Here is a 25,752-nt window from a genome sequence, read left to right as displayed (position 1 = left end):
TTGGATGAGTCCTTCCCCTTTCAAGGCCCCAGTTTCCCATTTGTAAAATGAAAGGGTTAGATGTTCCAACCCCAACACTGAGAGAACACAAAGGAAAGTAAAAAGAATGCTGGCTGGCCTGAGAACTAGGAGACCGGACTTCGTATCCCATTTTTGTCTTTTTTTTTTTTTTTAATTTTTAAAAGATTTTATTTATTTATTTAACAGAGAGACAGCAAGAGAGGGAACACAAGCAGTGGGAATGGGAGAGGGAGAAGCAGGCTTCGCACAGAGCAGGGAGCCCGACGCAGGGCTTGATCCCAGAACCCTGGGATCATGACCCGAGCTGAAGGCAGACGCTTAACGACTGAGCCACCCAGGCGCACCCCCAGTTTTGTCTTTAAGAACCACACCTCCTTTTGCCTCTGTTTCCATCTATAAAACAAGGTGATATATTCATTCATCCATTCTTTCCACAAATTTTTTTTTAAGATTTTATTTATTATTTGACAGAGAGAGAGAGATATCACAAGTAGGCAGAGAGGCAGGCAGGGCAGAAGGGGAAGCAGGCTCCCGCCGAGCAGAAAGCCCAATTAGGGGCTTGATCCCAGGACCCTGAGACCGTGACCTGAGCCAAAGGCAGAGTCCAACCCACTGAACCACCCAGGTGCCCCTCCACAAATATTTCTTGAATACCTGAATACCAGGCTTGGTGCTGGAGATTAAAATGGTGAGCCAAGACGGACCATCTACATTCTTGTGAAACTTCCCATCTATTGGGCATAGAGGAAAGGAAAAGAAGATCAACTGTAAGCAATCACATACATGAGGGTGTTATTAACATCGAGGTAAATATGACAAAAGAAGGATCATACTTGGCTCTTGGTGACTGGGGGGTAGGACAGTCACAACTTCCAACAATTTCAATGTTCTGTGATCCAGTAGGCATCTCTGCTGGGAGGCGAAGAGAAACCTTTTGAAAAACTTACATCTCAAAAAACAAACAAACAACTTACATCTCAGACCACAGCTACTTTTCAACTCAATTAATCCAGTCAGTTATCTATTGTGTACCTACTGCATGGAATCAACCTCCCGATTCCTGTCTTCCTGGAGCTTACACTAGTGGGAAGAATGGATTCATAAACTGACATAGCTATACGATATCTCACATTCTCGGGTTGCTCCTTATGTGCTTTAAATACTAACATTTATAAGAGTTAAGAATCAAGTAGGGATACGGATGTATTAAGGCGATCAGAGACATTTTCTTCGAAGTAAAAATTGAGATAGGTGCTGAAGATTTGCTACATGGTTTCAGATAAACAGAAACAGTGACATCAGGCTCAATGGCCCCATTCCCTACTAGTAGGCAATATAGATACGTGAGACATAGAAGAACTTAAATCCCCTTTTGTGCAGGAGGGATTCAAGCCTCACTCTTTGTCGAGGGGCAAGAGTCCTCTTCTGTGACCTACTATGAACAGCATATCTTGGATTAGGAGGACTGCTTCTGATGGACATCCTGACTTGGGGTGACTACCTTACCCCTGTGAGTCTGTTATCTCATTTGTGAAATGAAGGTATTAGATGATATCCAACACCCCTTACTAAAACCTGATTCTTTGTAAGAATTTCTATTCTAATTATATTGGTGGTTGCTGTCATGGAATATGAGCTGTGGGATCTTAGACAAGTTAATAAATTTTCTAAACCTGACTTAATTTTTTTTTGAAATGATTTTTTCAAATAAAAAAAGTAACACATGCACAAGATTTTTAAAGGTCAAATACTACAGGGGCACCTGGATGGTTCCCAACTCTTGATTTCAGCTCAGGCCATTATCTCAAGATTGAGCCCTGCATCGGGCTCTGCGCTTGGCCTGCTTAAGATTCTCTCCCTCTGCCCTCCCTCCCCTATTTCCCTCTATTAAAAAAAAAAAAATCAAATACTACAAAAAATTATTATAATGTTTGGGGAATAAAACAGATTTTGGAGATAGATATTGGTAACGGTTGCACAACTTTGTGAATGTAATTAATGCTGCTGAATATATGCTTAAAAATGGTTAAAATGGGGGTGTATGGGTGTCTCAGTTGGTTAAGCATCTGCCTTTGGCTCAGGTCATGATCTAGGGGTCCTGTGATGGAGTTCCATGTTGGGCTCCCTGCTCAGCAGGAAATCTGCTTCTTCCTCTCCCTCTGCTGCTCCCCCTGCTTATGCACTTGCTCTGTCAAATAAATAAAAACAAAATTTTTAAAAAATGGTTAAAATGTCAAATTTTATATTATACATATTTTTCCACAATCTTAAAAATTAATAACATGATACAGCAAAACTAATGAATTAAACAATTTAAGTGGGTGAAATGTATAATATGTGAATTTTATCTCAAGAAAACTGCTAAAAAAGAAAACTTAAAAAACAAGAGCGTACTGTAAGAGTGTATTCTCCATCCCAACCCAGAACCTCTGGCCACCCCCAGATGCAGCTATTTGTTTCTTGTTTCTCCTTCTAGAAATGGCCAGACATAAACAAGTATATGTGAAAACCTGTCGTTATCTTTTTCTTTTGATATAAATGAAGGGAGTCATATTCTGTTCTGAACTCTCCTTTATTTCCCTTAATTATGTATCTTATGTTTTTGCCTATCAGCACATGCACGCCTACTTTATTCTTTCCTGCTCCTGCAGAGAATTCCACTGTAGGGACCCACCACAATTGATTTAATGAGCTCCTATACTAATGAACAGTTTGACTGATTTTAGTCCTTTTATACACCAAAAAATGTTGCAGTAAACATCCTTGCACTAATGACTTTAAGCATATGCATGAAGATGTCATCTACAGGATAAATTCCTAGTTCTGGTATCACAGTGGCAACATATTAAATATGTTTGTTTTGTTAAATATTAATATTGCTAAATTGATTTCTCTAGAGTCTGTAACAATTTATACTCCTACTGAAATTCATTCATTCAACTAATATTTGAGTGCCTACTATGTGCCAGGCACTATTCTAAGCCCTGGAAACACATCAAATGAACAACAAGAACATAAAGACAAAATCCACTCCCTAAAAGAGTTTACAAATCTTGTCTCGGGAGAAGGCAAAAAAAGGTAAAATATGTAATATTTCAGGTAGTAAGAAGTGCTATGTCTAAAATAAAGCAGAGAAAGGAATCTTGGCCAGGGTGGGGGGGTGGGGACTGGTGATTTAAATAGGGTGGTTAGGGGCGCCTGGGTGGCTCAGTGGGTTAAGCTGCTGCCTTCGGCTCAGGTCATGATCTCAGGGTCCTGGGATCGAGTCCCGCATCGGGCTCTCTGCTCAGCAGGGAGCCTGCTTCCTCCTCTCTCTCTGCCTGCCTCTCTGCCTACTTGTGACCTCTCTCTGTCAAATAAATAAATAAAATCTTTAAAAAATATAAAAAAATAAATAGGGTGGTTAGTGGGGAGTGAGAGGGAGGGATAGGGTGACTGGGTTATGGACACTGGGGAGGGTATGTGCTATGGTGAGTGCTGTGAACTATGTAAGACCGATGATTCACAGACCTGTACCCCTGAAGCAAATAATACATTATATGTTAATAAAAAAAAAAAATAGGGTGGTGAGGGAATGAGAATTCTAAGCCTGTTTCCTTATCTGTAAGATGGGACAGTAACAGTACCTATTCCATAGGACACTATTGAAAGAATGCAACTGAGATTATATCTGGTATGTAGTAATGAACATTTCCTAAATGGAAGTTATTGTTATTATAAACAAACTTACAGTTAGGAAAAACTATGGCCTAGGGAAGAATCATTTGCCCACTGCCCCAAGGAAAATTGTGGTGTCAGAACCAGAACCCAGGCCTCCTGACCGCTCATGCAGTGTACTTCCAAATGTACCAAGGGACCAAAAACTCTAAGAAGCCATCCTCCCAGGGCTGCTAATGGGCTACATGGTTTTAGGTTGAAAAGCTCTCTGAGAATGTGATTTTGAAATCAGCAAGAGGGGAGGGAAGATGTGGGAGTACATTAGGTTCCTCTTCAAGGAGAAGCAGGCCAGCTTCACTCTGGCCTAAGGCTGAGCCTGCTGGGGTTTATTCACAAGACGTTCAGATCCAGGATGGTGCTCTCAGCCAAAGGCAACAAGCTTTCTGGCTGCTGCTGGCCCATCTGCTCTGATGAGACTCTCCCAAACCCTGATCTCCCATTGGTTTCATTCCAAGGAATCTCCTGGAGGAAAGATAAGCAGCAGTTATTTCACAGCTGTAGAAATAGTAAGTTCTAGAGGGACATTTCTATCTGTTTGGCTGAGTGAGATTTTCTAGTAGGCCAAGGATGCAGTAGTGGTCACTCAACTCTCTCCGTGCCTTTTTCTCACCCTGTGGCACTTCCTTTCCCTGGCCACAAGCAGGTACCCACTGCTTGCCTGGGCCTTCTGCCTACGTAGAGAGCCCCCTCTCTGCCTGGGTTCTAACCTTCAGTTCTATCCTTTCTTCATTGACAGTCTTATTCCCTCACTCATCCTAACTGCTCCTTTATTTATTTTTATTTTTTGAGATCTTATTTATTTATTTGACAGAGAGAGAAACAGTGAGAGAGGGAGTGGGAGAGGGAGAAGCAGGCCTTCCACTGAGCAGGAAGCCCAATGCAGGGCTTGATCCCAGGACCCTGGGTTTGGGACCTGAGCTGAAGGCAGACACTTAACTGAGCCACCCAGGGGTCCCTTAACCACTCCTTTAAAACAAAATGCTCTGGGGCGCCTGGGTGGCTGTGGGTTAAAGCCTCTGCCTCTGGCTTAGGTCATGGTGTCAGGGTCCTGGGATTGAGCCCCACATTGGGCTCTCTGCTCAGTGGGGAGCCTGCTTCCCCCCTCTCTGTCTCTCTGCCTGCTTGTGATCTCTCTCTCTGTGTCAAATAAATAAATAAAATATTTTTTAAAAAAATAAAAGAAGATGCTTACGAGTTTAATAGAGTCAGTAGTGAGCAGAATTCAGAGAAATCTGCATTCTGGGCTTGACCCCTGTTATTGAGTTTTTGTAAGAACTTGGGCAACTTAATTGTCTTTTCTGGGCCTCAGTATCTTTACCTACAAACCTATTGTGTGTCGTATGGCATTTCAAGAACCATGGAGTAGATTATTCCACAAAGGGCAGAGATCCCAGTGATCTACCTAAAGACAAAAAAGTACACAGAGAAGTAGTGAGCCCAAGGGCAGAAATTTTCAGAGTGCAGATGCCAGGCCCCCTAAAATATTATTTGAAGGTGTGTTATGATGACTGGTATGTGGGGAGTGGCATGCAGGATCTAGTCCTGGGTGAGCTATAAGGAATATCCCCCCTAGACAAGAGGCCTAGATTTTAAAGTCTATTCTTGTACTGAGTAGGCCTCAGTGCAAGGAAAAATCCAGACCAGCTTTGTACTATAACCATGTCCATTCTTTTTTTTAAAACATGTCCATTCTTAAAAGAGCAAATATAAGAAGTAAAAAGAGCTTTGGCCCAGATCACCAATAGTTACTTGAACATCATGGTATAGGACTAGCTGCGAGTTTCTTCTGCAAGGCTAAAAAGACGAATTCAAGCAATTGAAGGGATATTGAGCTCAAATTTGGGCAAATGACATAAGAACATTTCAAAAGATATCAGAACTATAAGCAAATGTGTGGGTGTTTCCACTTTTGTTTAAACTGTGGCCAGTTACATTCATAGATGAAGCTTCCGCTGGGGTCACTTGAGAAAACTTAAAAATCTTAGTGATTATCCCTAATATGTGTTCTCTGTCAAGGTGGTATCCATAATCTTGACTTTATATACAGAGCAAAGTGTGGGGGATGAAGACTTAAGGTTCCAAATTCTGAAATAACCTGACAGTCACTACATCATTGCTCCTGCCTGGAAAAATGACCCACACCCTCTAACTTGTCTTCTTTGGTGCCCCACAGTTGGGTTGACAATGAATTCTTACAGGCTTGAGTCTTACAACATTGCTGGAACAGCAGAAGCACCTACAGACAGTGCGTAGGCTGGAAAATCTATCAAGCCTGCTTAGATCCTCTCCCTGCTGGAACGCTGATATGGTCAGACCTCCAGAGTCAGCGGTTCATCCCAGCAGAGAAACACTGAAGGAGGGGCGGCACTGTTTTCGCGGAGTCTTCAGTGACTTTCCACTGAGCTGTGGGAAAATTTGACAGTTGACTGTGGCTGAATCATAACTCAGAGGTCCTGACCACTCAGATCTTTGAAGATTCCTTTCATTCCTTTCCCAAAAGGGGAACCTGGCAAACTCCAATTGGTTAATTCCATTTACCAAGGTTGCAAGGAACAGAAGGTAAATGGAACCTTACTGTTGTCAGGTACTTTTTATATATATATATATTTTTTCATTGAATCTTCATAAACCATTCAGTGGGTTACTTACTATTAGTATCCCTAGTTGACAGATGAGGAAACGGAGGCCCAGAGGGGCTAACAACTTGCCACGGTCATATAACTTGGGTTGAGATGCTGAGAAATTGTAGCATCCTGACCTCAGAGTCTGTGCTCCTCACCATTATGTTGTACCACATCTAAACACCAGCACAGACATGTCGAGCTCAAAGGCACTTCGGATATCATATATCAACCCCCAGATTTTGCAGCTGAGCTAAAAGAACTAGTTAAATGATGAGAATTGCCTAGAGACGGAGCCAGGATCTGAAGCAGGTCTCGTCACTCCAGGGTTCAATGCTCTCTGCTGAAGTAGAAGGCCTTGGGTTCTCTACATCTTCCTAAGAATGTGGAGTTCTTTGATACTTTATTCCTTACTCTTTAGGGAATAGGAACTTAAATTTATATAAATATAAAGATATTTTCATATAGTTTTTCTACCATATACTGATCTTCCAATTCTTCCTACTCCTTTTTTAGAAGTCTTTTTTTTTTTTTTTTTAACTTGGCTCCTTTTTGCCTTCCCCTTCTTTTTTTAAATCTCAAGAAAGTGAAAGCATTTTCAGATAGGATTTTTTAAAAACCTTTAAAATCTTTAACAAACTTTCTCTTCTTTTACCAAAGCATTTTATTTTACTTTATTTTTTTGAGGGAGAGAAAGGAGAGAGGGAGAGAGAGAATCTTAAGCAGGGTCCTCGCCCAGCATGGAGCCTAATGCAGGGCTTGATCTCACAACCCTGGCATCATGACCTGAGCCAAAGCTAAGAGTCAGGCATTCGATCAACTGAGCCACCCAGATGTCTCTACCAAAGCATTTTATTTTATTTTATTTTATTTAAGATTTTAATGGGGCGCCTGGGTGGCAGAGTGGGTTAAAGCCTCTGCCTCCGGCTCAGGTCATGAACCCAGTGTTCTGGGATCGAGCCCAGCAGGGAGCCTGCTTCCCTTCCTCTCTCCTTCTGCCTGCCTCTCTGCCTACTTGTGATCTCTCTCTGTCAAATAAATAAAAATCTATTTATTTGACAGAGAGACACAGCAACAGAAGGAACACAAGCAGGGGGAGTGGGACAGGGAGAAGCAGGCTTCCCGCTGAGCAGGGTGAGCAGGGAGCCCAATGCAGGGCTTGATCCCAGGACCTCGGGATTATCACCTGAGCTGAAGGCAGCTGCTTAACAACTGAGCCAGCCACCCAGGCGCCCCAGCAAAGCATTCTAAACATTGTTATTTAGTGATGATTTCTGTCAATATCCAATTAACATTTTTTTAAAAGAATATACAATTTTTATTTATTTTTTATTTGAGAGAGAGAGAGAGCGGGAGAGGGGAGAGAGTCAGAGTGAAAAGCAGACTCCCCACTGAGCAGGGAGCCTGATGTTGGACTTGATCCTGGGACTCCAGGATCATGATCTTAGCCAAAGGGAGTCTCTTAGCCAACTGAGCCACCCAGGCACCTCATCCAGTTAGCATTTTTTAATCTCGCACTACCCTCCTCTGTCTTCTTAGGAGATGACCAACTAAGGCTCGGTATGTCCCCTTAGCTCCCTATGTCCATCTCCAGGCCTTACTCTGTTCAGATTCTTCCTCACGTCCTGCCTCTTATCTCAAGATAATATACTTACTGCTCCCCAGGCAGTCTCTATACAGTGACCTTGGCCTCATTCTTTCCCACGTCCTTCTAAATCGGGCAACAAATCCTCATCCCTCTGGGCAGATCAGTTAGCCTTGCTGAGCCTCATATGTCAAGTGGACAGGAAACCCCCTACTTCAAGGTGATTATGAAAATGGAATAAAAGAATATATAAAAGTGTGAGGAGATCACCAAGCACACAACAGACAGACACTGCTTCTCCCTCTTCTAGCTCCTTCCCCTTTTTTCACAAAAGTGTTCAAAAGAGTTTCATTTTGAAAAAAACCCAGATTTCATCCTCAAACAATAAGCTGTTCTTTCTCCTTCCTGTCATTCCAAGCTTATTCAAAGCTTATCCTCACAGTTGGCTCTTCCTTCTCCATATTCAATTCATTTTGGTCACGATATATTGAAATACTAGGGACAGCTTAGCCCATTTCTATTTATTTATTTATTTGACAGACACACACACACACACACACACACACACACACAGTGAGAGAAGGAACACAAGCAGCAGGAGTGGGAAAGGGAGAAGCAGGCTTCCCACCGAGCAGGGAGCCCGATGCGGGGCTTGATCCCAGCATTCTGGGATCACAACCTGACCGAAAGCAGACACCTAACAACTGAGCCACCCAGGCACCCCATGTTAGCCCATTTCAATGCCCTCCCAAACTCTAAATTCAGTATACACTTGTGAATTGGCTCCTCAAGCATTAACTATGGCCTGACACTCTGACCTTTGGTGGCCTGCTCATTTCTGCACCTCCTCTAACTTCTCTGAACACTGCTGTCTCAGTCACTTTCTACACTCATCTTTATGCATCTTGTGTTCAGGGGATCACCTCCTTTCCCTTGGATTCAACTACCACTATTTACTAAGATTCCCAGCTCTCACTGTCTAGTCCAAATTTCAATCCTTAGGCTCCAGACCTGAATTTCCAACTGGTCATAGGACTCTCTCTTTGGAGGTTCCATAAGTATCCAAATCTCCAAATTTGCTTTCTTGCCCTCGTGGCTATTTCCTAAATGGCTCCACTATCAAACAAGTGCTCAAGGAATAAGCCTAAGTCATCTTGAGTGTATCATCTATACTCTATATTCTGTATTTGAATGGTCACAAATCCCTTTTAATTCCCACAATATCTTCTGAATTCACCCTCTTTCCAGTGCCTTAGCTCAAGCCTTTGTCATGCCACAGCTAATACTCCAGACTGAAGGCCCTGACTTCCAGTCATTCACCCAGTTCACCCTCTGCTCAGATCTTTAATTTATCTAATTAACAGATCTGAGCATTAATCACCTGCTCTCAAGTCTTCCATACAGTCTTCCTACAAAATCCTGAATATTTGTATCTCTAGCTCCCCATTAGATTGGAGGCACCTCTTAATAATTATTGTATCCCACCACCTACTAGAGTCATTAAATATGCATCAAGAAAGCACATTAGGGGCGCCTGGGTGGCTCAGTGGGTTAAGCCGCTGCCTTTGGCTCAGGTCATGATTTCAGGGACCTGGGATCGAGTCCCGCATCGGGCTCTCTGCTCAGCAGGGAGCCTGTTTCCTCCTCTCTCTCTCTGCCTGCCTCTCTTCCTACCTGTGATCTCTGTCAAAAAAAAAAAAAAAAATCTTTCAAAAAAAAAAAAAAAAAAGCACATTAAATGAATGAATACAAGCCCAGAACAATGCCATGGATAGTAGAGATTATGAAAGAAATATAATATGGTTCCTATCCTCTAGGAGCTTATATTCTTTTTGGAGAGACAAAAGAAACGTAAGAGACTATAGTGTTAAGTACCTAAACTGAGATACAAGCTCCAAACGCCAGAGAACCTCAGAAGAGACAGGTGAGTGTAAGGTAGAACAGCTGATAAAGACCTCCCATGGGAAGAGATACTTCTGAGGACCTCAAAGGGTGGGTGGGGTTTGTGAGGGCATTGGTAGAAGGGGGAGGAACCTCCAGGATGGAAATGGCCAGTAAACAGTACATAACACTGGTTGGACAAAAAGAAGTGTAGCCTTATGGGGATGGGAAACTATGTTAGGATACAATGAGACTAACCTGGAGAGAGAAGTGGCCCTGAAAACAAAGGCCCTTGAAGAGTCAGGAAAAAGGGAGTTTACTTTGAATAAGAAAGCGGTAACTTGTTTGAGTGTTATAGTAATGCAAAAACAATCATATACAAAAGTTATCATAACATAAAAGCCACCTTTTGATACACACATATACATACTCTTTTAACACAGCTGTGAGATAGATACTATTATCACCATTTCTTAGATGAAGAAATTGAGGCATAGAACAGTCACATAACTTGCTTGGGGCCAGACAGCTGTGTGTAAGGCCCCGTACTAAGCACTACTGGCACAGATAAAGAACATTGTTTTCAAAGATTCTGAAATCCAACCACAGACAGGTACTCAAATTAGCACCTCATAAATAATTATTTATAAATCAATGTGTTAGGTATTGTAACAAATACATACACAAGATGGGAGTGTTATTTTAGGAAAATTAATCTAAAACAGCTCTATCAGAAGCCAAAAGTAGGGGCGCGTGGGTGGCTCAGTGGATTAAGCCGCTGCCTTCAGCTCAGGTCATGATCCCAGGGTCCTGGGATCAAGCCCTGCATCGGGCTCTCTGCTCTGTGGGAAGCCTGCTTCCTCCTCTCTCTCTGCCTGCCTCTCGCCAACTTCTAATCTCTGTCTGTCAAATAAATAAATAAATAAAATAAATCTTAAAAAAAAAAAAAAAAAGAAGCCAAAAGAAATCGGAGAAATGAGCTTCCTAGCTAATAGAGTGATCCAGGCCAGCTCCAGTGAGGAAGGTAATGATGGTGGATACTGTAAGACTGGAAAAGAGGCATAATGTAAGACATTTCAAAGGCAGAAAGGACAGTAACAGGTTTAATGTGAGAAAAAGAATCCAACTGAAGTTTTCTGTTTTTTAAAGATTTTTGTTTATAAGTAATCTCTATACCCAACGTGGAGTTCAAACTTACAACCCCAAGATCAAGAGTGGCATGCTCCACTGACTGAGCCAGCGATGCCCCTAGACTGAAGTTTTTAAGTCTGGGAAGCTGAAAGAAGGATATTAGTAAGAGAAAGACATCTTCATTTGAAGGTATACTGAGGTGAAGACAAAGTAGGGCTGCTCTGCTCTGGGAGAATATAAAAGACTTTAACATAGTAAGATTAGAAGTGTAACTTCAAAAATTGTTAGTACCCAGGGCGCCTGGGTGGCTCAGTGGGTTAAGCCGCTGCCTTCGGCTCAGGTCATGATCCCAGAGTCCTGGGATTGAGTCCCGCATCGGGCTCTCTGCTCAGCAGGGAGCCTGCTTCCCCCCTCTCTCTCTCTGCCTGCCTCTCTGCCTGCTTGTGATTTCTCTCTCTGTCAAATAAATAAATAAAATCTTAAAAAAAAATTGTTAGTATCCAGGCTTGAGTTTTATACAAAGAGAGAATTTTTAAACATTTTAATTAACTCTGTGCCAGTAGGATGGCCGCTATGTATTCACTGTAGTTTTATCTTCTCCTCACATTCTGCTAGTCTCTGTTATCAATGCATCATCTTTTCCACAGAAATGAGGTATGATTATAATGTAATAAAGTTGACATTTAAATGTACAAGAACTTATCTGAAACCTATTCCAAAAATTCTGTTTTTGTTCAACACTATCCTGGAAATTGTCCACACTGGAGTTGCTTTCAGGATCAATCCACAGTCCAAACTTTACTGACACACTTGTTAACATCTCAAACCTGATCACCCATTAACTTAGCTCTGAGTTAACTTTTCTTGTCTTTTTTTTTTTTTTTTCAAAAATAAAATCTACCTCCCCCCCTAAAAACCAAACTAGATTTCTTGAGCATCAACACTAAATCTCTAGAGGTTGTGCCACAGATTCTGTAGGCAATTTGGGGAAAGGCTTTCCTTTTTTTTTTTTTTTTTTTTAAAGATTTTTATTTATTTATTTGGCAGAGAAAAAGAGTATGAGCACAAGCAGGGGGAGCAGCAGGCAGAGAGAAAGGGAGAAGCAGGCTCCCCAATGAGCAGGGAGCCTGACTTGGGGCTCCCAGGACCGTGAGATCACAACTTGAGCTAAAGGCAGACACCCAGCTGACTGAGTCACCCAGGCATCCCAGGGAGTGGGTTTCCAAATATTCTTAAAAGAGTGGCAACATCACTGTGGGGAAGGGTTGCCCCTACTGAGAATGGGGCACCGTACAGCCAATTATTTTATATATCTGCTTTTGGATCTTGGACCTTTGGAGCAGCCGTAAATGCAAGTCCTATCATCTTATACTAAAGAAGAGGAAAAGAAGGTCCAGAAATGTTACATAACTTGTATCAGTAATGAAACTAATACATAGTTCTGCCAGGGCTTTAAAAACTTATGATTTTGCAAAAAAAAATTATAATTTTGCTATTATACTGTGCTGCTTCTGATAAAATAAGAACATTGCTTCCCAATGGATGGTAAATTTACTAGTTAAGGAATATCAATACTAGGGGCACCTGGGCGGCTCAGACCATTAAGCATCTGTCTTGGGCTCAGGTCATGACCCCAGAGTCCTGGGATGAAGCCTCACATCAGGCTCCCTGCGCACAGGGAGCCTGCATCTCCCTCTCCTCCCTGCTTGTGCACTCTCTCACTATCCCACTCTCTCTCAAATAAATAAGTAAAATCTTTTAAAAAGAATAAAGGATATCAATACTATATAATCCCATCTCACTTAGCCGTAACTTTAATATTATTTTTTTTAAGATTTTTTTTTTTTTATTGAGAGAGAGAGAGAGAGAGATCTTGAGAGGGGAGAGGGTCAGAGGGAGAAGCAGACTTCCCACTGAGCAGGGAGCCCGATGTGGGACTCGATCCCAAGACTCCAGGATCATGACCTGAGCCGAAGGCAGTTGCTCAACCAACTGAGCCACCCAGGCACCCCACTTTAATATTATTTTAATTTCATTTGTTTCTCCACCACTTTCTGTAATCTGTTAACTCAACAACGAGTCATGAAAATTTGTCATAAAACTTGAATTAAGTCTACCTTGTAGAGATATAGAACATAAGAAATAGAAAGGACTGATTCTCTCAGATTACAGTATTACTATATGGTGTAAGTATGTTATAAACCAGATCAATAAGTAAATACAATTTCTTTGTGTTTGTGTAATGTGTTCAACTGAAGGCTATGGTGTATTTACCATCAGGAGATTTATTCATGAACACTCCCTTGAATACAGACAGTAAGTTTTACTTATTCCTCTTTTAAATTCTACTCATTCACCACTGGTATGCCATACACATTTATATATAGCAGACACTTATACTATCTTAAACTGAATTGGAAGCCTGCAGGCTTGAATTATTTAAGAGAAAAACATTTCCACTTGTCCTGCCAAACACGTTGATCAATGCTCACTTAAGTGAGGTAATCATCTCCTCTCATTTTGTAAGGGTTACTCTCTTCAGGTGACTAAGCAGTCTGCAATCTTCCTTCCTTTAACTGGATAATTTTCAGGCTTGTCTTCTCCTTCCGGTTTTTACAACTTCACGCAATCATTGTCTCCTGTGAATATGGTTAATGGTTTCATGGCTACAGTCTCTCACTAGCACGTATATATCTAGAACTCTCTAGACATCTTTCCATATACTGGTACGGTGCAACACTTTATCTACTCTGCTGTTCCAGACAGACTGGCTACTCTGCAATGGTCATCTTTTTCTGTTTGCAGTCTCACTTTTCCTTTTTTTTTTTTGGATTGACCTTCCTGTGTCCTCTACACATCCTCTGGCTCAGATGTTTGTTCTCCCCGCTCTGGATCTGTGTGGCACTTTCAGTAATGTTATCACCTAATATTATAAACACAGCTATTGTTTATCAAGCACTAACCATGTGCTATGTCTGCAGCCTTATGTATATAATACAAACTACCTGGCTTTTCCTTCTACCACTTCCTAAGCACACTTTCTGTACCCTATAAAGGCTCTTATAGGCCTAGCACAGTGCCTGGGACATAGCAGATACTCAAGAAATTTCTGTAAGAGCCATTATTATGATAATGAAAACAAGCACCACAACTTGTTCATGTTTTACCCCAGGGCCTCACACAATGTCTGGCACATTCAACACATGTTAAAACTAACTAATGAAGAGTACAAATATTAAACACGTAAAAGATTTCTGTGAAACAATCTGTACAGCCTGCCACGGACTGCCAAAACTAACTCTTTATAGAGTCCAGACAGGACAAGTATCCAGTTATTAACAGAGATGGGGCTACGGAGCACAGAAGCACAGCCCAGAATTTCAGCAGGACACAGGATACCAGGTTCAGGAAGCTCTTGATGGCTAGTGGCTGCAGAGGCTGAGTATGGAGGATGGGCTTCTATGGATTGCTCTGTCTCAGGCCAATAACTGTTTGGCTCCCCAAGTGTAGATGGCATGGTCAGACCAACTCCCTTAACTGGGGAGAAACCTGGGAGTGTAAGAAAGGCTCTTGATGATCAAGGGAGCCCTGATTCTTAGAGAACTGAAGCCTCTATCTGCAGCACCCACAGAGATCCAAAGGTGAGGCTCTGAGGCTGTGAGATTCAGCAGCTGGCAGTCCACGAAACAGTGTTAGAGTCTGGCAAGAACTAGCCGGGCCCCGGGGCGCCTGGGTGGATCAGTCAGTTGAGCCTCTGACTCTTGGTTTCAGATCCAGTCATGATCTCAGGATGGTGGGATCAAGCCCCACGTTGGGCTCTGCACTCAGCTAGAGTCGGTTTGGGATTCTCTCCCTCTCCTTCGCACTCTGCCCCCATTCCTGCTGTGTGCAAGTGCTCACGCTCTCTATCTCAAATGAATAAATAAACCTAAAAAAAAAAAGAGAGAGAGAGAGAACTAACAGGGCCCAGCAACCAGAGTGAGACTCAAAATCTAGATTCAGGGGTGCCTGGGTGGCTCAGTTGTTAAGCATCTGCCTTCAGCTCAGGTCATAACCCCAGGGTCCTTGGATCAAGCCCCACATCCGGCTCCCCACTTGGCGGGAAGCCTGTTTTCTCCCTCTCCCACTCCCCCTGCTTGTGTTCCCTCTCTCGGAGTATCTCTCCAAGAGAGTATCTCTCTCTGTCAAATAAATAAATAAATAAAATCTTTTTAAAAAAGCTAGATTCAAGTTTTTGGCAGTGCTCAGTTTAAGAGACAACAGTGCACTGTGATGAGTTTAAGGAAATGAAACGTAGCTTCAGTTACTGAGCTGGAATGCAAGAAGACTTAGTACTTCCAATATAGCAGACTGGTTATCCAATTTGGGGCATTCATTCAGGCAGGGCTAGCAGCAAGGTTGGGATATGAAGTAGGACTCAGATCCTGGGACTACGGGCAGGACTTGCCAGTTGTTAATGTAGTTGGTGGGGCAAAGAACATTTTACCTTATTACAATACTGCAAGCACCCTACAATGGATCATTAGCACACACTACAGCCTCCCAGAACGCAAAATCTACTTTGTTTCAGTAAGGATTTTAAGATGCTAGTTATCTAAGGTGGCAAATAAAGTACAGAACACCAATCTGTTTAGCTTGGCTTCATAAATATCTAATTCTTTCTGTACACTTGTTCCACCCTTAGACCGTATACAGCTGTGTACCTGCTTGGTCTCTTAATCCCCATACAGTGTTTTTTCCTCTCTAATTGAGCCCCAACCACTTCCAAGTTGAAATTACTTTTTACAACCACAAATTGGTTGTTTCAACCTCTGATTCTATGACCAGAACTCCAGTCATCATTAGGTCCTAGAAACTAGGTCCACTCACACCAGCAGTAAAAATAGTCCTTTTCCGGGGCGCCTGGGTGGCTCAGTGGATTAAGCCGCTGCCTTCGGCTCAGGTCATGATCTCAGGGTCCTGGGATCGAGTCCCGCATCGGGCTTTCTGCTCAGCAGGGAGCTTGCTTCCCTCTCTCTCTCTCTGGCTGCCTCTCTGTCTACTTGTGATTTCTCTCTGTCAAATAAATAAATCTTTAAAAAAAAAATAGTCCTTTTCCTTTAAAATCAATCAAACCAAATACAATACTACTGGGGCACCTGGGTGGGTCAGTTGGTTAAGGGACTGCCTTCAGCTTAGGTCACAATCCCGGGATCCTGGAGTCCTAGGATGGCTACTAGCTCAGTGGGGAGTCTGCTTCCCCCTCTGGCCCTCTCCCCTCTCATGCTCTTTCTTATTCTCTCTCTCAAATAAAGAAATAAAATCCTTTTTTAAAAAGCAAATACAATACTACTACTACTATTAATAATAAACTCTTCTCATCTCCTAATTCTTCAGCAAAATCGCCCTTGCGATTTTGAAAAGTGAAAACTTCACTTTTCAGATACCAAGCTGTCTTATATTATTCTATGCTCTGTGTATGGTTTTTTGGATTTAATATACCTAAGTTGTTGTGCTTTTTTTCTTTTTAGGTTCATGTTAAAGCAAATCATGGACTATCTGGTTCCACCACCCATCTGATGACTTTCTTCTACAATACTCCCACCAAGTGGTCATCTGGACCATCCTTGAACACCCAGAACGACTGAGAGCTCACTGCCTGCACACCCAGCCTATTTCATTTCATACGACCTATTGAAAATAACTGCTTTGGGTTGAAATATGCCTCCCTGACTTCTATCCATTGACTCCAGCTCCTCTCCTTAGGGCCAAACAGAACAACTATAAACCTCTTATATGTGGCCACCTTCAGATATTGGAATAAAGTGACAATATTCTTCCTGAGTTTGTTTGCTTTGTTTTGCTAGATAAATGTTCCCAGTGCCCTTGACTATCTGTTGTTGTTGTTAAATGTTCTCAGCAACATTACTCTTTCTTTTCTGGATACATTCAAGATGATTTATATGCCTTGTATCTAACCCAGAGCTAGATAAATTTCAGGTATACTCTAGCTACTACACCTGTCAATATGCAACCTAAGGTCCTAACAGCTTTTTTTGGCAGCTATAACACACTACAGGCTCACACTGAGCTTACAGACAACTATCTCTAAATGCCACATGTTTTGGTGCTAACCCCACTGCATATTTATGTAATTGTTTTGGGAGAGAAGGAGGTAGAAAAGGAGGTTGGGTTTTTTGTTTTTGCTTTTCTGAGAAGGAGCTTTATTTACCACATTGATATTTCATGAAATTTAGGTACCAAAAAGTCAACCTGGGATTTTGCATTCCTAATGATACATAAGCCTGTGCTGAGTTGGCTAGCCTAAATGATTAACAAACTGGTGATGGTTCATGGACGAGATTTCAGCTCTGGCTAGTCATATTTGCTTTATTTCACAGTCTCAGACTACAGCCTTCCTCAAAAATTACTCAGTGTTCAAAGTGTATGCTATTTATCACCAGAAGAACTAGTGGAAAGCATATAAGTGATTCAGTGCAAAGGCATTATCACCACTGGAAAAATACCTTAAAGATTAAGGATGGGTGTGTGCGTGTGTGTTCCCATAGGAATAGTATATTCAAACACCTTTTCCTCAATTAAAAATAATTATCTTACAGAGATACCACTGTATAGATTTTCAAAGATATTTCAACTTAGCTTATTTGATTCTTTCAAATCAAAGGAAGTGGAATGGGTATTATTATCTTCATTTATAGATAAACTGTGGTTCAGAAAGGTCATGACTTGTCTATGGTTACATAAGCAAAAAGGACAGAACCAGGGTTGAACCCCAAGTCATTGGATTTCTATCCCAGTGCAGTTCCCCCTGTACCCATGGCAATCTAAGTGTGGACCAGTCCTGGCTTTAAGGCACTAATGTGCAAGGATTTCTCCTGCAGGTGTTAAGGCACATGTGCTCTACTTGCTCTTGCCATCAATATAAAAAAGGTGGGGGGTGGAGGGTCTCAGTGAAAACAGCTGTTACAACATTTAATAAATGTTAAACTCTAGCAACAGTAAAATCATAGAATTCATGAGAATTAGTCCAATACCTTTGAATTAAGAGATTAGGAAGGGGTATCAAGTAATTTACCTAAAGCTATAATTATATAATAGCAAAACCATGACTAGAACCCGTTTATTTACCCAATTCAATGTGTTTTTTTTGTTATACTCTACTGTTTCTCAAAATACAAGTAGGCAGCTATCTGTTACCTATATCTACAACTTTCTGAAAATGGGGTCTGAAACGTTAACTATAACACAAGAACGTTATGGCCAAGGATTCCACCACACTCTCAATCCAAGGAAATACGAACCAGGAGGCTAATTAGAGAGAGATGAACGAAGACATATTGAACAGCAACTTTCCCAATAGACAGAGCTGTGCTATATGAAGTAATCCCCAAGAATGAGCTCCTTCCCCCAACACCTATTGTTCAGAGTCACTCAAGGAGTTGGACTACTTGTATCCTCTATAATCAGGGTGCAACGAAGACAGCTGAGTGTTACTGAAAGGAGAGGAACAAGAATCTGCTGCAGCCAATTGTGGTCTTTTTTAAAAGCAGGCTAAATGGGCGCCTGGGTGGCTCAGTGGGTTAAGCCGCTGCCTTCGGCTCAGGTCATGATCTCAGGGTCCTGGGATCGAGGCCCGCATCGGGCTCTCTGCTCAGCAGGGAGCCTGCTTCCCTCTCTCTCTCTCTGCCTGCCTCTCCATCTACTTGTGATTTCTCTCTGTCAAATAAATAAATAAAATCTTTAAAAAAAAAAAAAAAAAAAAAAGCAGGCTAAATAAGCAGCTATTGAGTTAATATACATAAAAAGAATTCATCAAGTGACTACAAACATTTATAAGTACTGACATGGTGTTCGATTTGGTTCAACAATCATTTATTGAGCTCTAGTTATATGCAAATTTGTGTAAATTCAAAGACATGAGTATTATGGCAACACAGAAGTAGGAATTTACATAAACCTGAGGAGCCAGGAAAGGCTTTATTGAAGAGACACTTGAATTTAAGGTTTGGATAAGACTATCTAAGAAAAGAAGGAACTCAACAAAGACACAGGTGTGAAATGGTATCTAATGTTTGTACAACCAGAAGCAGTTGGACAATACTAGAGTCCAAAGCAGGGCAGGGAAGAGTGATAGCATAAAATGAGGTCCAATCAGAGGGCCTTATTCCATACAGTGTTGGACTTCAGACTAAACTAATGGACTGTCATTGAAGAACAGATCAACCTGGGAACTAAGGCCAAGGGGGAATTTGAAGTTGGGAGGCAGAAAGACTAATTATGAGTTGGTTGAAGTAATTTAAGAAATGATGAGAGCCTGTACAAGGAATGTACAAGTAGCAATAGGAATGCATCAGATAAGCCATATCCCAGAAAAAAACTGAGGCTGTTCAATGATGTTATCTGAGGGGTGGGGCTTCCTGATCTAAATATCTCTTTTAGGGGTGCCTGGGTGGCTCAGTGGGTTAAAGCCTCTGCCTTTGGCTCAGGTCATGATCCAGGGTCATGGGATTGAGCCCCACATTGGGCTCTCTGCTCGGCGGGGAGCCTGCTTCCTCCTCGCTCTCTGCCTGCCTCTCTGCCTACTTGTAGATCTCTGTCAAATAAATAAATAAAATCTTTTAATAAATAAATAAATAAATAAATATCTCTTTTAGGGCCTCTCCTATGCCTGACACTTACAGTATCAGAGGTTCCTTCTGCAGGGTTTGAAGAGGACCTTACTAAACTGGAGTCGATTAGTGCATTTTTAGTGTCGGTCAACTAACATTAAGGTGTAATTATACAAGTTTAATGATTAAAGAAGGCCTTGAAGGGAAGAACATGTGTCATCATGAGGAGAAGCAAGCAGCACAAGGGATAAAGTGAAACAAAAGTTAAAACATTCAGGCCACTAAAAGGCAAAGAAACTTCACCATTGGCAGACAAAGTCACCATTTTAACTGGTTGGCTCTTCTCGGCTACAAAATCCATTCTCAGTCAGGCTGGGGATACCATTCCAAAACTCTTCCATATACATAAGAGTAATAATAATGATGATGATAAAATGAGCCCTATCAAATAAAGAAATATGACTTCTGAGCTAAGAAACATCATTAAGACAGCAATTGGGACTTTTATAAAGTTGCTTAGAAATCAGGTCACCTCAGCTCTTTCCCTTGTGACTATCAGTGAAATACTGGCTTCTGTATTTTCATTTCCAATAAGTGTTATGTTTAACTTGGAAATCTGACAAATACCAAGAACCCTGCCCCATAGTTCACAGTATTACTGGGAGGATGAAATGGGACAAAAAGAGGCAAAAGCTTGTGTGCGTCATAAAGTGTTAAAATGGTAATAAGCAGCCCTCTCGCTCGAAGGAGAATGAAGTGCGGTGGGATCTCCATGCCATAGCCCTTTCAAGGACTACTCAGCAATGATTATCATAAAATTTTAGTTCTTCAAATATGATGAGCAGAACCCATAGTACTTTAAACACTTTCCTTAAGAATCAAGATTAACACACACCGTGAATTTAAAAATAACACCTAAGAACAGGGACGCCTGGGTGGCTCAGTTGGTTAAGCAGCTGCCTTCGGCTCAGGTCATGATCCCAGCGTCCTGGGATCGAGTCCCACATCGGGCTCCTTGCTCGGCAGGGAGCCTGCTTCTCCCTCTGCCTCTGCCTGCCATTCTGTCTGCCTGTGCTCGCTCTCTTTCCCTCTCTCTGACAAATAAATAAAATCTTTAAAAAAAAAAAAATAAATAACACCTAAGAACAGACACTAGTACATTTCTAACAAATGAACTCTTCCTATAAAATCAGTTTCTATAATGAAACTCTTTTGTCACAAATAAGCATGTTAACAGAGGAATTTATATATGACTATATTATTTGAATCATATTTTGTTAGAATTAGGAAAGGCTTAGTTTATCTCTATAAACTGTCTTTCCAGCCTCTTCCCCTCAACAAACTTTCTTAAAACAGGAAAGCGGAGATAAAGGTTGAACCCAGACTAAACTAGATTTCCTGACTCGGTCTAAAGCTCTTTTTTCTATAATTTTTTATAAAATATTTCAAATGTAAAGAAAAGCCTAACAACAAATACCCAGATTTTTTAAATGTTAACATCATATGCTTCAAATCTTTTTTGACAGGAAATGGCACTTTAATGTTTTGTATCTTTTTAAAAAAAGAATTAAAATATTATATATCAGCAAATGATACCCATTCCTCTACCTCATTCTCCAGAAATAACCATTATATTGAGGTTGTGGTATATTCTATTCTTCCTGTTCATGTCTGTATACACTCAAATGATTATATATCCATAAACCACACCATGTTGCCACAAAACGAGATGGTCTTCAAAACAAGGAGGAGTCTCTTATTCTAGCACACTTGCATGCAATTCAAACCTTTGGGGCTTGGCTGGGTATTACAAAAAGAAACTAGGGCAGAATTTAAAGTTTTTTTTAATGATTACCATAGAAGGATCTAGTGGTGTCTTAATATTTAGAGTGAAAAATAAATTAGGTAAATATAAAAATTTAAATACAACTTTTTTTTATCCTTCTCACATTAGCACTGCATATTTGTGAAACCCTGGTTTGTAATGACCCAGTATGAATGACCTGTCACTGAACAATAGGGAAAGATGGATTAAGCAATTTATCTAGTAATAATAGTTTCTACTTCTGCTTCAAGGTCCAGCTCAAATGTCACCACCTTAATGAATCTGTCCTTGATCCCATCAGAATTAATTCCTTAAACAGTCATTTACTGAGTGCCAGAGCCCTGTAGATACAGAAGCAGATCAGACCCAGTTCCTGCCCAGGGCTCAGAAATAATTACACAACAGCTTTTGATAAATGCTCTAACAGAGGTATCCATAAAGGGATAGTGAAATCTACACTTTTCCCGGAGCAATTGAATAAGACATTACAGAGGAGGTGATATTTGAGCTGCATCTTGCGGGATGAGTAGGAGCTCACGAAACAGATGAGAGGTCATTCCAGGTAGGGAGACATTGAAAGAGAGGGCACAAAGGATGGGAAGTTATCAGTTTTAGAAAAACAACTAAGGACAGACATCAGAGGTACAGGGGTTAGAAGACTAACAACAATTCAAGCAAAAGATGACATGATTGTAGGCATGAGGTGGGAGGGGGAAGGATTAACAAAATTTAGGAGATAAATTTAGCAGAATTTGATGCTTCCTTGGAGGGAAAGAACATGGAAGAGTTGGGGATGACTCTCAAAGGCTTGGCAAAATGAATGGGCAGTGAGACCATTAGCTAAAATAGGAAATACCATACAGGAGATAAGAGGCCTGGGGATGGGGGGGTCAAGTTTCCTTTGAGGCACTTTGAGTTAGCGATGAGACCTCTTTCTTGGGCCTCAAACAATTTCCTTTTCTAGGCCAGAAATCACCTCTTTCTCAGAATTCCATAGCATAATGTATACCTTTTCCACAGATTTAAATCTGCTGTATCTGTAAGTATTTACAAGCTTGTCCCTACCTTAAACCGTGAAGAAAAAGTATTAGGTTTTGTTCTCTATTGTCCTTATCTCAGAGCCTTACATACAAAAAGCCTCAGCCAAAGTTTGCATTCTTGAAAAGGGAGCTCCATCAGATAACTACAAACTCTGTTAACATTTATCAAAACAATGGCCAAAACTCGTTGAGTTACTGACTTATATAAAATATCTCAACCATTTGGTCTGCAGCACCTACTTTTAGACCGTTTTGTGCTTATCTTACTTTAAGTAGGCTCTACGCCCAGCGGGGAGTCCAACACGGGGCTTGAACTGACGATCCTAAGATCAAGACCTTAGGTGAAGTCTGATGCTCAACCAACTAAGCCATGGGGACACTTCCCCCCTCCCTCCATTTTATCTTACTTTTAAACAACCCTGCAAGGTAGCCGTATTTCTATTTTACATATAAAGCAACAGGTCAGAGTGTCTGGGTAACTTCCCTGGAGTCACGAGGTTTGCAAGTTGCTTAACCAGGACTTGGGCTGACTGGTTTCTTCACCCGAGTTAAGCTGCTCCCTTCCGATTCCCAGTTGGGCTGAAAAGTGGATCTTTGTCTCCTCAGGGGGCAGCACTCTCTGGATCCGCGGGAACTGCGAGAGGGGCCTTGCGGGTCTAAAGCGCCCCCCTCCCTCCCCTGCGGGCACACCCACTGCAGACTGCAGAGCCGACAGGCGGGCCCACGGGTCCGGCGTGGGAGCCCCGCGCTGGGGCCCCAGCGTTTTGCCGTATTCACTCCACGCAAGCGCATGAGATCCCTTGACCGTTCGCTCAAGCTGGCCAGGCTCGGACCCCGAAGCCCCGGGTGGCCGCGTGCGGCCAGGGTCTTCCAGCCTGGCCCCAGGCGGGGTGGGGCAGCCCTAAGTGCTCACAAATACGGGGCACTGGAAAACGGTGGTGCAGTTACTGCCCTTGGGACACTGAAGCTCGTCCCGTACCTTCCTCCGCAGTCCCGTGCGGTGGGCCGGCCCGGTTGGCAGACCGGAGACCGAGGTCGGGGCGAGGAGAAGCCCTGCCCACTGGCGGCGGCGGCGGGAACCGGCCCCGCGAGGGTCCGACCGGCCGGGCCAGGCATTTACCTCAGACCGCGCCGCTGCCCGCCCCCGGAGGCCGCGCTCAGGGGCTCCCTCGCCGCCTCTCCGGATTCTCGGTCCCGCCAGACACCTCCGGCCAGGAACCGGACGGAGAGGGAGGAGGCAACAGAACGCATCTGGGGACCCGCAAAGGCCGCAAGCGGCAAGAAGCCGCAGCTCCTGCGTGCAGCAGAGGCGCGAGGGCTCGGGGCGATCCCGCCGGTGGAAGGGGCGTGTCCTAGCGCGTGCGCAAAGAGGCGCGAAGGGCAAGGGGCGGTCCCACCCGCGAAGCCTGGGAAGGCGCGAGGAGGGGGCGTGCCTCACGTGAGCCCTCCAGAGGTCGAAGGTGAGGGGAGAGAGGAGAGCGCGTGCGTGGACCTGGTTGTCGGCTCCTCCTCTTTCTGGGGGCAAAGGGTAGGCAGTACTGGTCTGGACCTTAGCGCCTCGTCCGCGCTTGCAGACTCCAGCCATGGCGGGTCCTGAGTGGGAGTCGCTGGAGCACAGTTTGGAGAAGCACCTGCCTCCTGCAGACTTGCGGGAGGTGAAACGCGTTCTCTATGGCAAGGAAACCAGGTCTGGGGCCCAGAGGTTCGGGTGGGGAGACCTTGGGACCAGTGAGTGTGGGTCTGGGGAACCAGGGAGAGTGCTTCAGGATCTGAAGGGTTCTGACGGGGCGATGGAGATCTGAGTTGTTGAGCAGAAGCTTTAGGAGATCTAGTTGTGATGGCTCTGGGCCTTGGGGGTTGCATAACCCCCGAGTGACCTTTACAAGCCAGTTCTCCCCCTTGTTGCCCAGAACTCAGAAGGGAAAAGAACCTGGAAGGGAAAGGATGGGTTTTTACTCTCTGTCGTTTTCTCTGTGGCCATCCAGCTCTCTACCTACTTCCAGGGACCAGCTTCCTCCCCAGACGCAGGCCTATGCTTTGGGTGTCTGTCTGGGTCCGTGCCTCAGCCAGAGCACCTAGCAGGTCACCTGACTGTCCAGGCCCAGCCCCTACTTCCTGCAGTGACTAGGCCTCTGGCAGATCCTTGGAGGTAGAGGCTGGCTGAATCTGGTTGAGTAGGAACCTTACCCACTGGCAAGCCATAGGAATTAGTTACCACACTCAGTGCAAATGTTTTTCTGCTCTCAGCCAGTCGTGTGCATCACTAGGACTAGGTTAGTGCACTGCTGGAACTGGGTATACAAAGCTGGAAGACACTTTCACTCTTGGTTCTCTTTTTTTTTTAATATAATTTTTTATTTTTTATAAACATGTATTTTTATCCCCAGTGGTACAGGTCTGTGAATCACCAGGTTTACACACTTCACAGCACTCACCAAAGCACATACCCTCCCCAATGTCCATAATACCACCCCCTTCTCCCAAACCCCCTCCCCCCAGCAACCCTCAGTTTGTTTTGTGAGATTAAGAGTCACTTATGGTTTGTCTCCCTCCCAATCCCATCTTCTTTCATTTATTCTTCTCGTACCCACTTAAGCCCCCATGTTGCAACACCACTTCCTCATATCAGGGAGATCATATGATAGTTGTCTTTCTCCGCCTGACTTATTTCGCTAAGCATGATACCCTCTAGTTCCATCCATGTTGTCGCAAATGGCAAGATTTCATTTCTTTTGATGGCTGCATAGTATTCCATTGTGTATATATACCACATCTTCTTGATCCATTCATCTGTTGATGGACACACTCTTGGTTCTCTTTAGTCCATTTTTCTCCAAGCAACCCCGAAGATGTAAATCATATCTTCTTGCTCTTGTGCTTAAAATTCTGTGAAGGAGGAGCACCTGGGTGGCAGACTTGGTTAAGCATCTGCCTTTGGCTCTGGTCGCGATTCTGGGGTGCTGGGTTCCAGCCCCTGAGTTGTCAGGCTTCCTTGCCAAAAGGGAGCCTGCTTTTCCCTCTCCCTTTGGCCCTCCCCAGTCACCCCTTGTGCATGCATGCATGCTCTCTCTCAACTAATGGATAGAATCTTTAAAACAAAACAAAACAAAAACTCCTCTGTGAAGGAGTCCCATGGCTCTTAGAGTGAAATCCAAACTCTGACCCCATGCAGCTTCTGACATCATCTTCCACTGCTTTGCCCACTGGTGGGCTCTCCCATTACCCCCCCCCCAAGCCAGACTGTGCACTTCCTGACCTTGTGGCAATGACCTTGAGGCAGGAACCTGATCAACCTGAAACTCAAGGGTGGAACAGTGGTTGG

General features: G+C 43.0%; 2 protein-coding genes across 2 annotated transcripts in view; one reads left to right on the top strand and one right to left on the bottom strand.

Moving 5' to 3' along the window:
* On the bottom strand, positions 1–24,015 carry LOC131810974 (uncharacterized). Its single transcript, XM_059138981.1, has 4 exons — positions 23,410–24,015; positions 855–933; positions 676–752; positions 1–414 (listed from the first exon to the last, which is right to left on the bottom strand). Exons 1-4 carry the CDS (start codon positions 24,013–24,015, stop codon positions 340–342), a joined length of 837 nt encoding a protein of 278 aa, XP_058994964.1. The 3' UTR covers positions 1–339.
* The window catches only part of UPB1 (beta-ureidopropionase 1), a 31,241-nt gene continuing 29,438 nt past the window's right edge, over positions 23,950–25,752 (top strand). The window contains exon 1 of the mRNA XM_059139937.1: positions 23,950–24,117. Within this exon, the coding sequence (XP_058995920.1) occupies positions 24,014–24,117 (104 nt within the window). The 5' untranslated portion in view covers positions 23,950–24,013. The remainder of the gene's footprint in view (positions 24,118–25,752) is intronic.

This window comes from Mustela lutreola, chromosome 11, assembly GCF_030435805.1.
Source record: "Mustela lutreola isolate mMusLut2 chromosome 11, mMusLut2.pri, whole genome shotgun sequence".
In the NCBI taxonomy this organism is placed as follows: Eukaryota; Metazoa; Chordata; class Mammalia; order Carnivora; family Mustelidae; genus Mustela; species Mustela lutreola.
This window is presented reverse-complemented; position numbering and strand designations above follow the sequence as displayed.

Coding starts and splice junctions, on each gene's coding strand:
- LOC131810974 (XM_059138981.1), bottom strand. CDS start 24,015: ATGGCTGGAGTCTGCAAGCGCGGACGAGGCGCTAAGGTCCAGACCAGT. Junction 753..854: donor CCCCAGTCACCAAGAGCCAA/GTATGATCCTTC, acceptor TATGCCCAATAG/ATGGGAAGTTTCACAAGAAT. Junction 415..675: donor GCACCAAGCCTGGTATTCAG/GTATTCAAGAAA, acceptor CTTGTTTTATAG/ATGGAAACAGAGGCAAAAGG.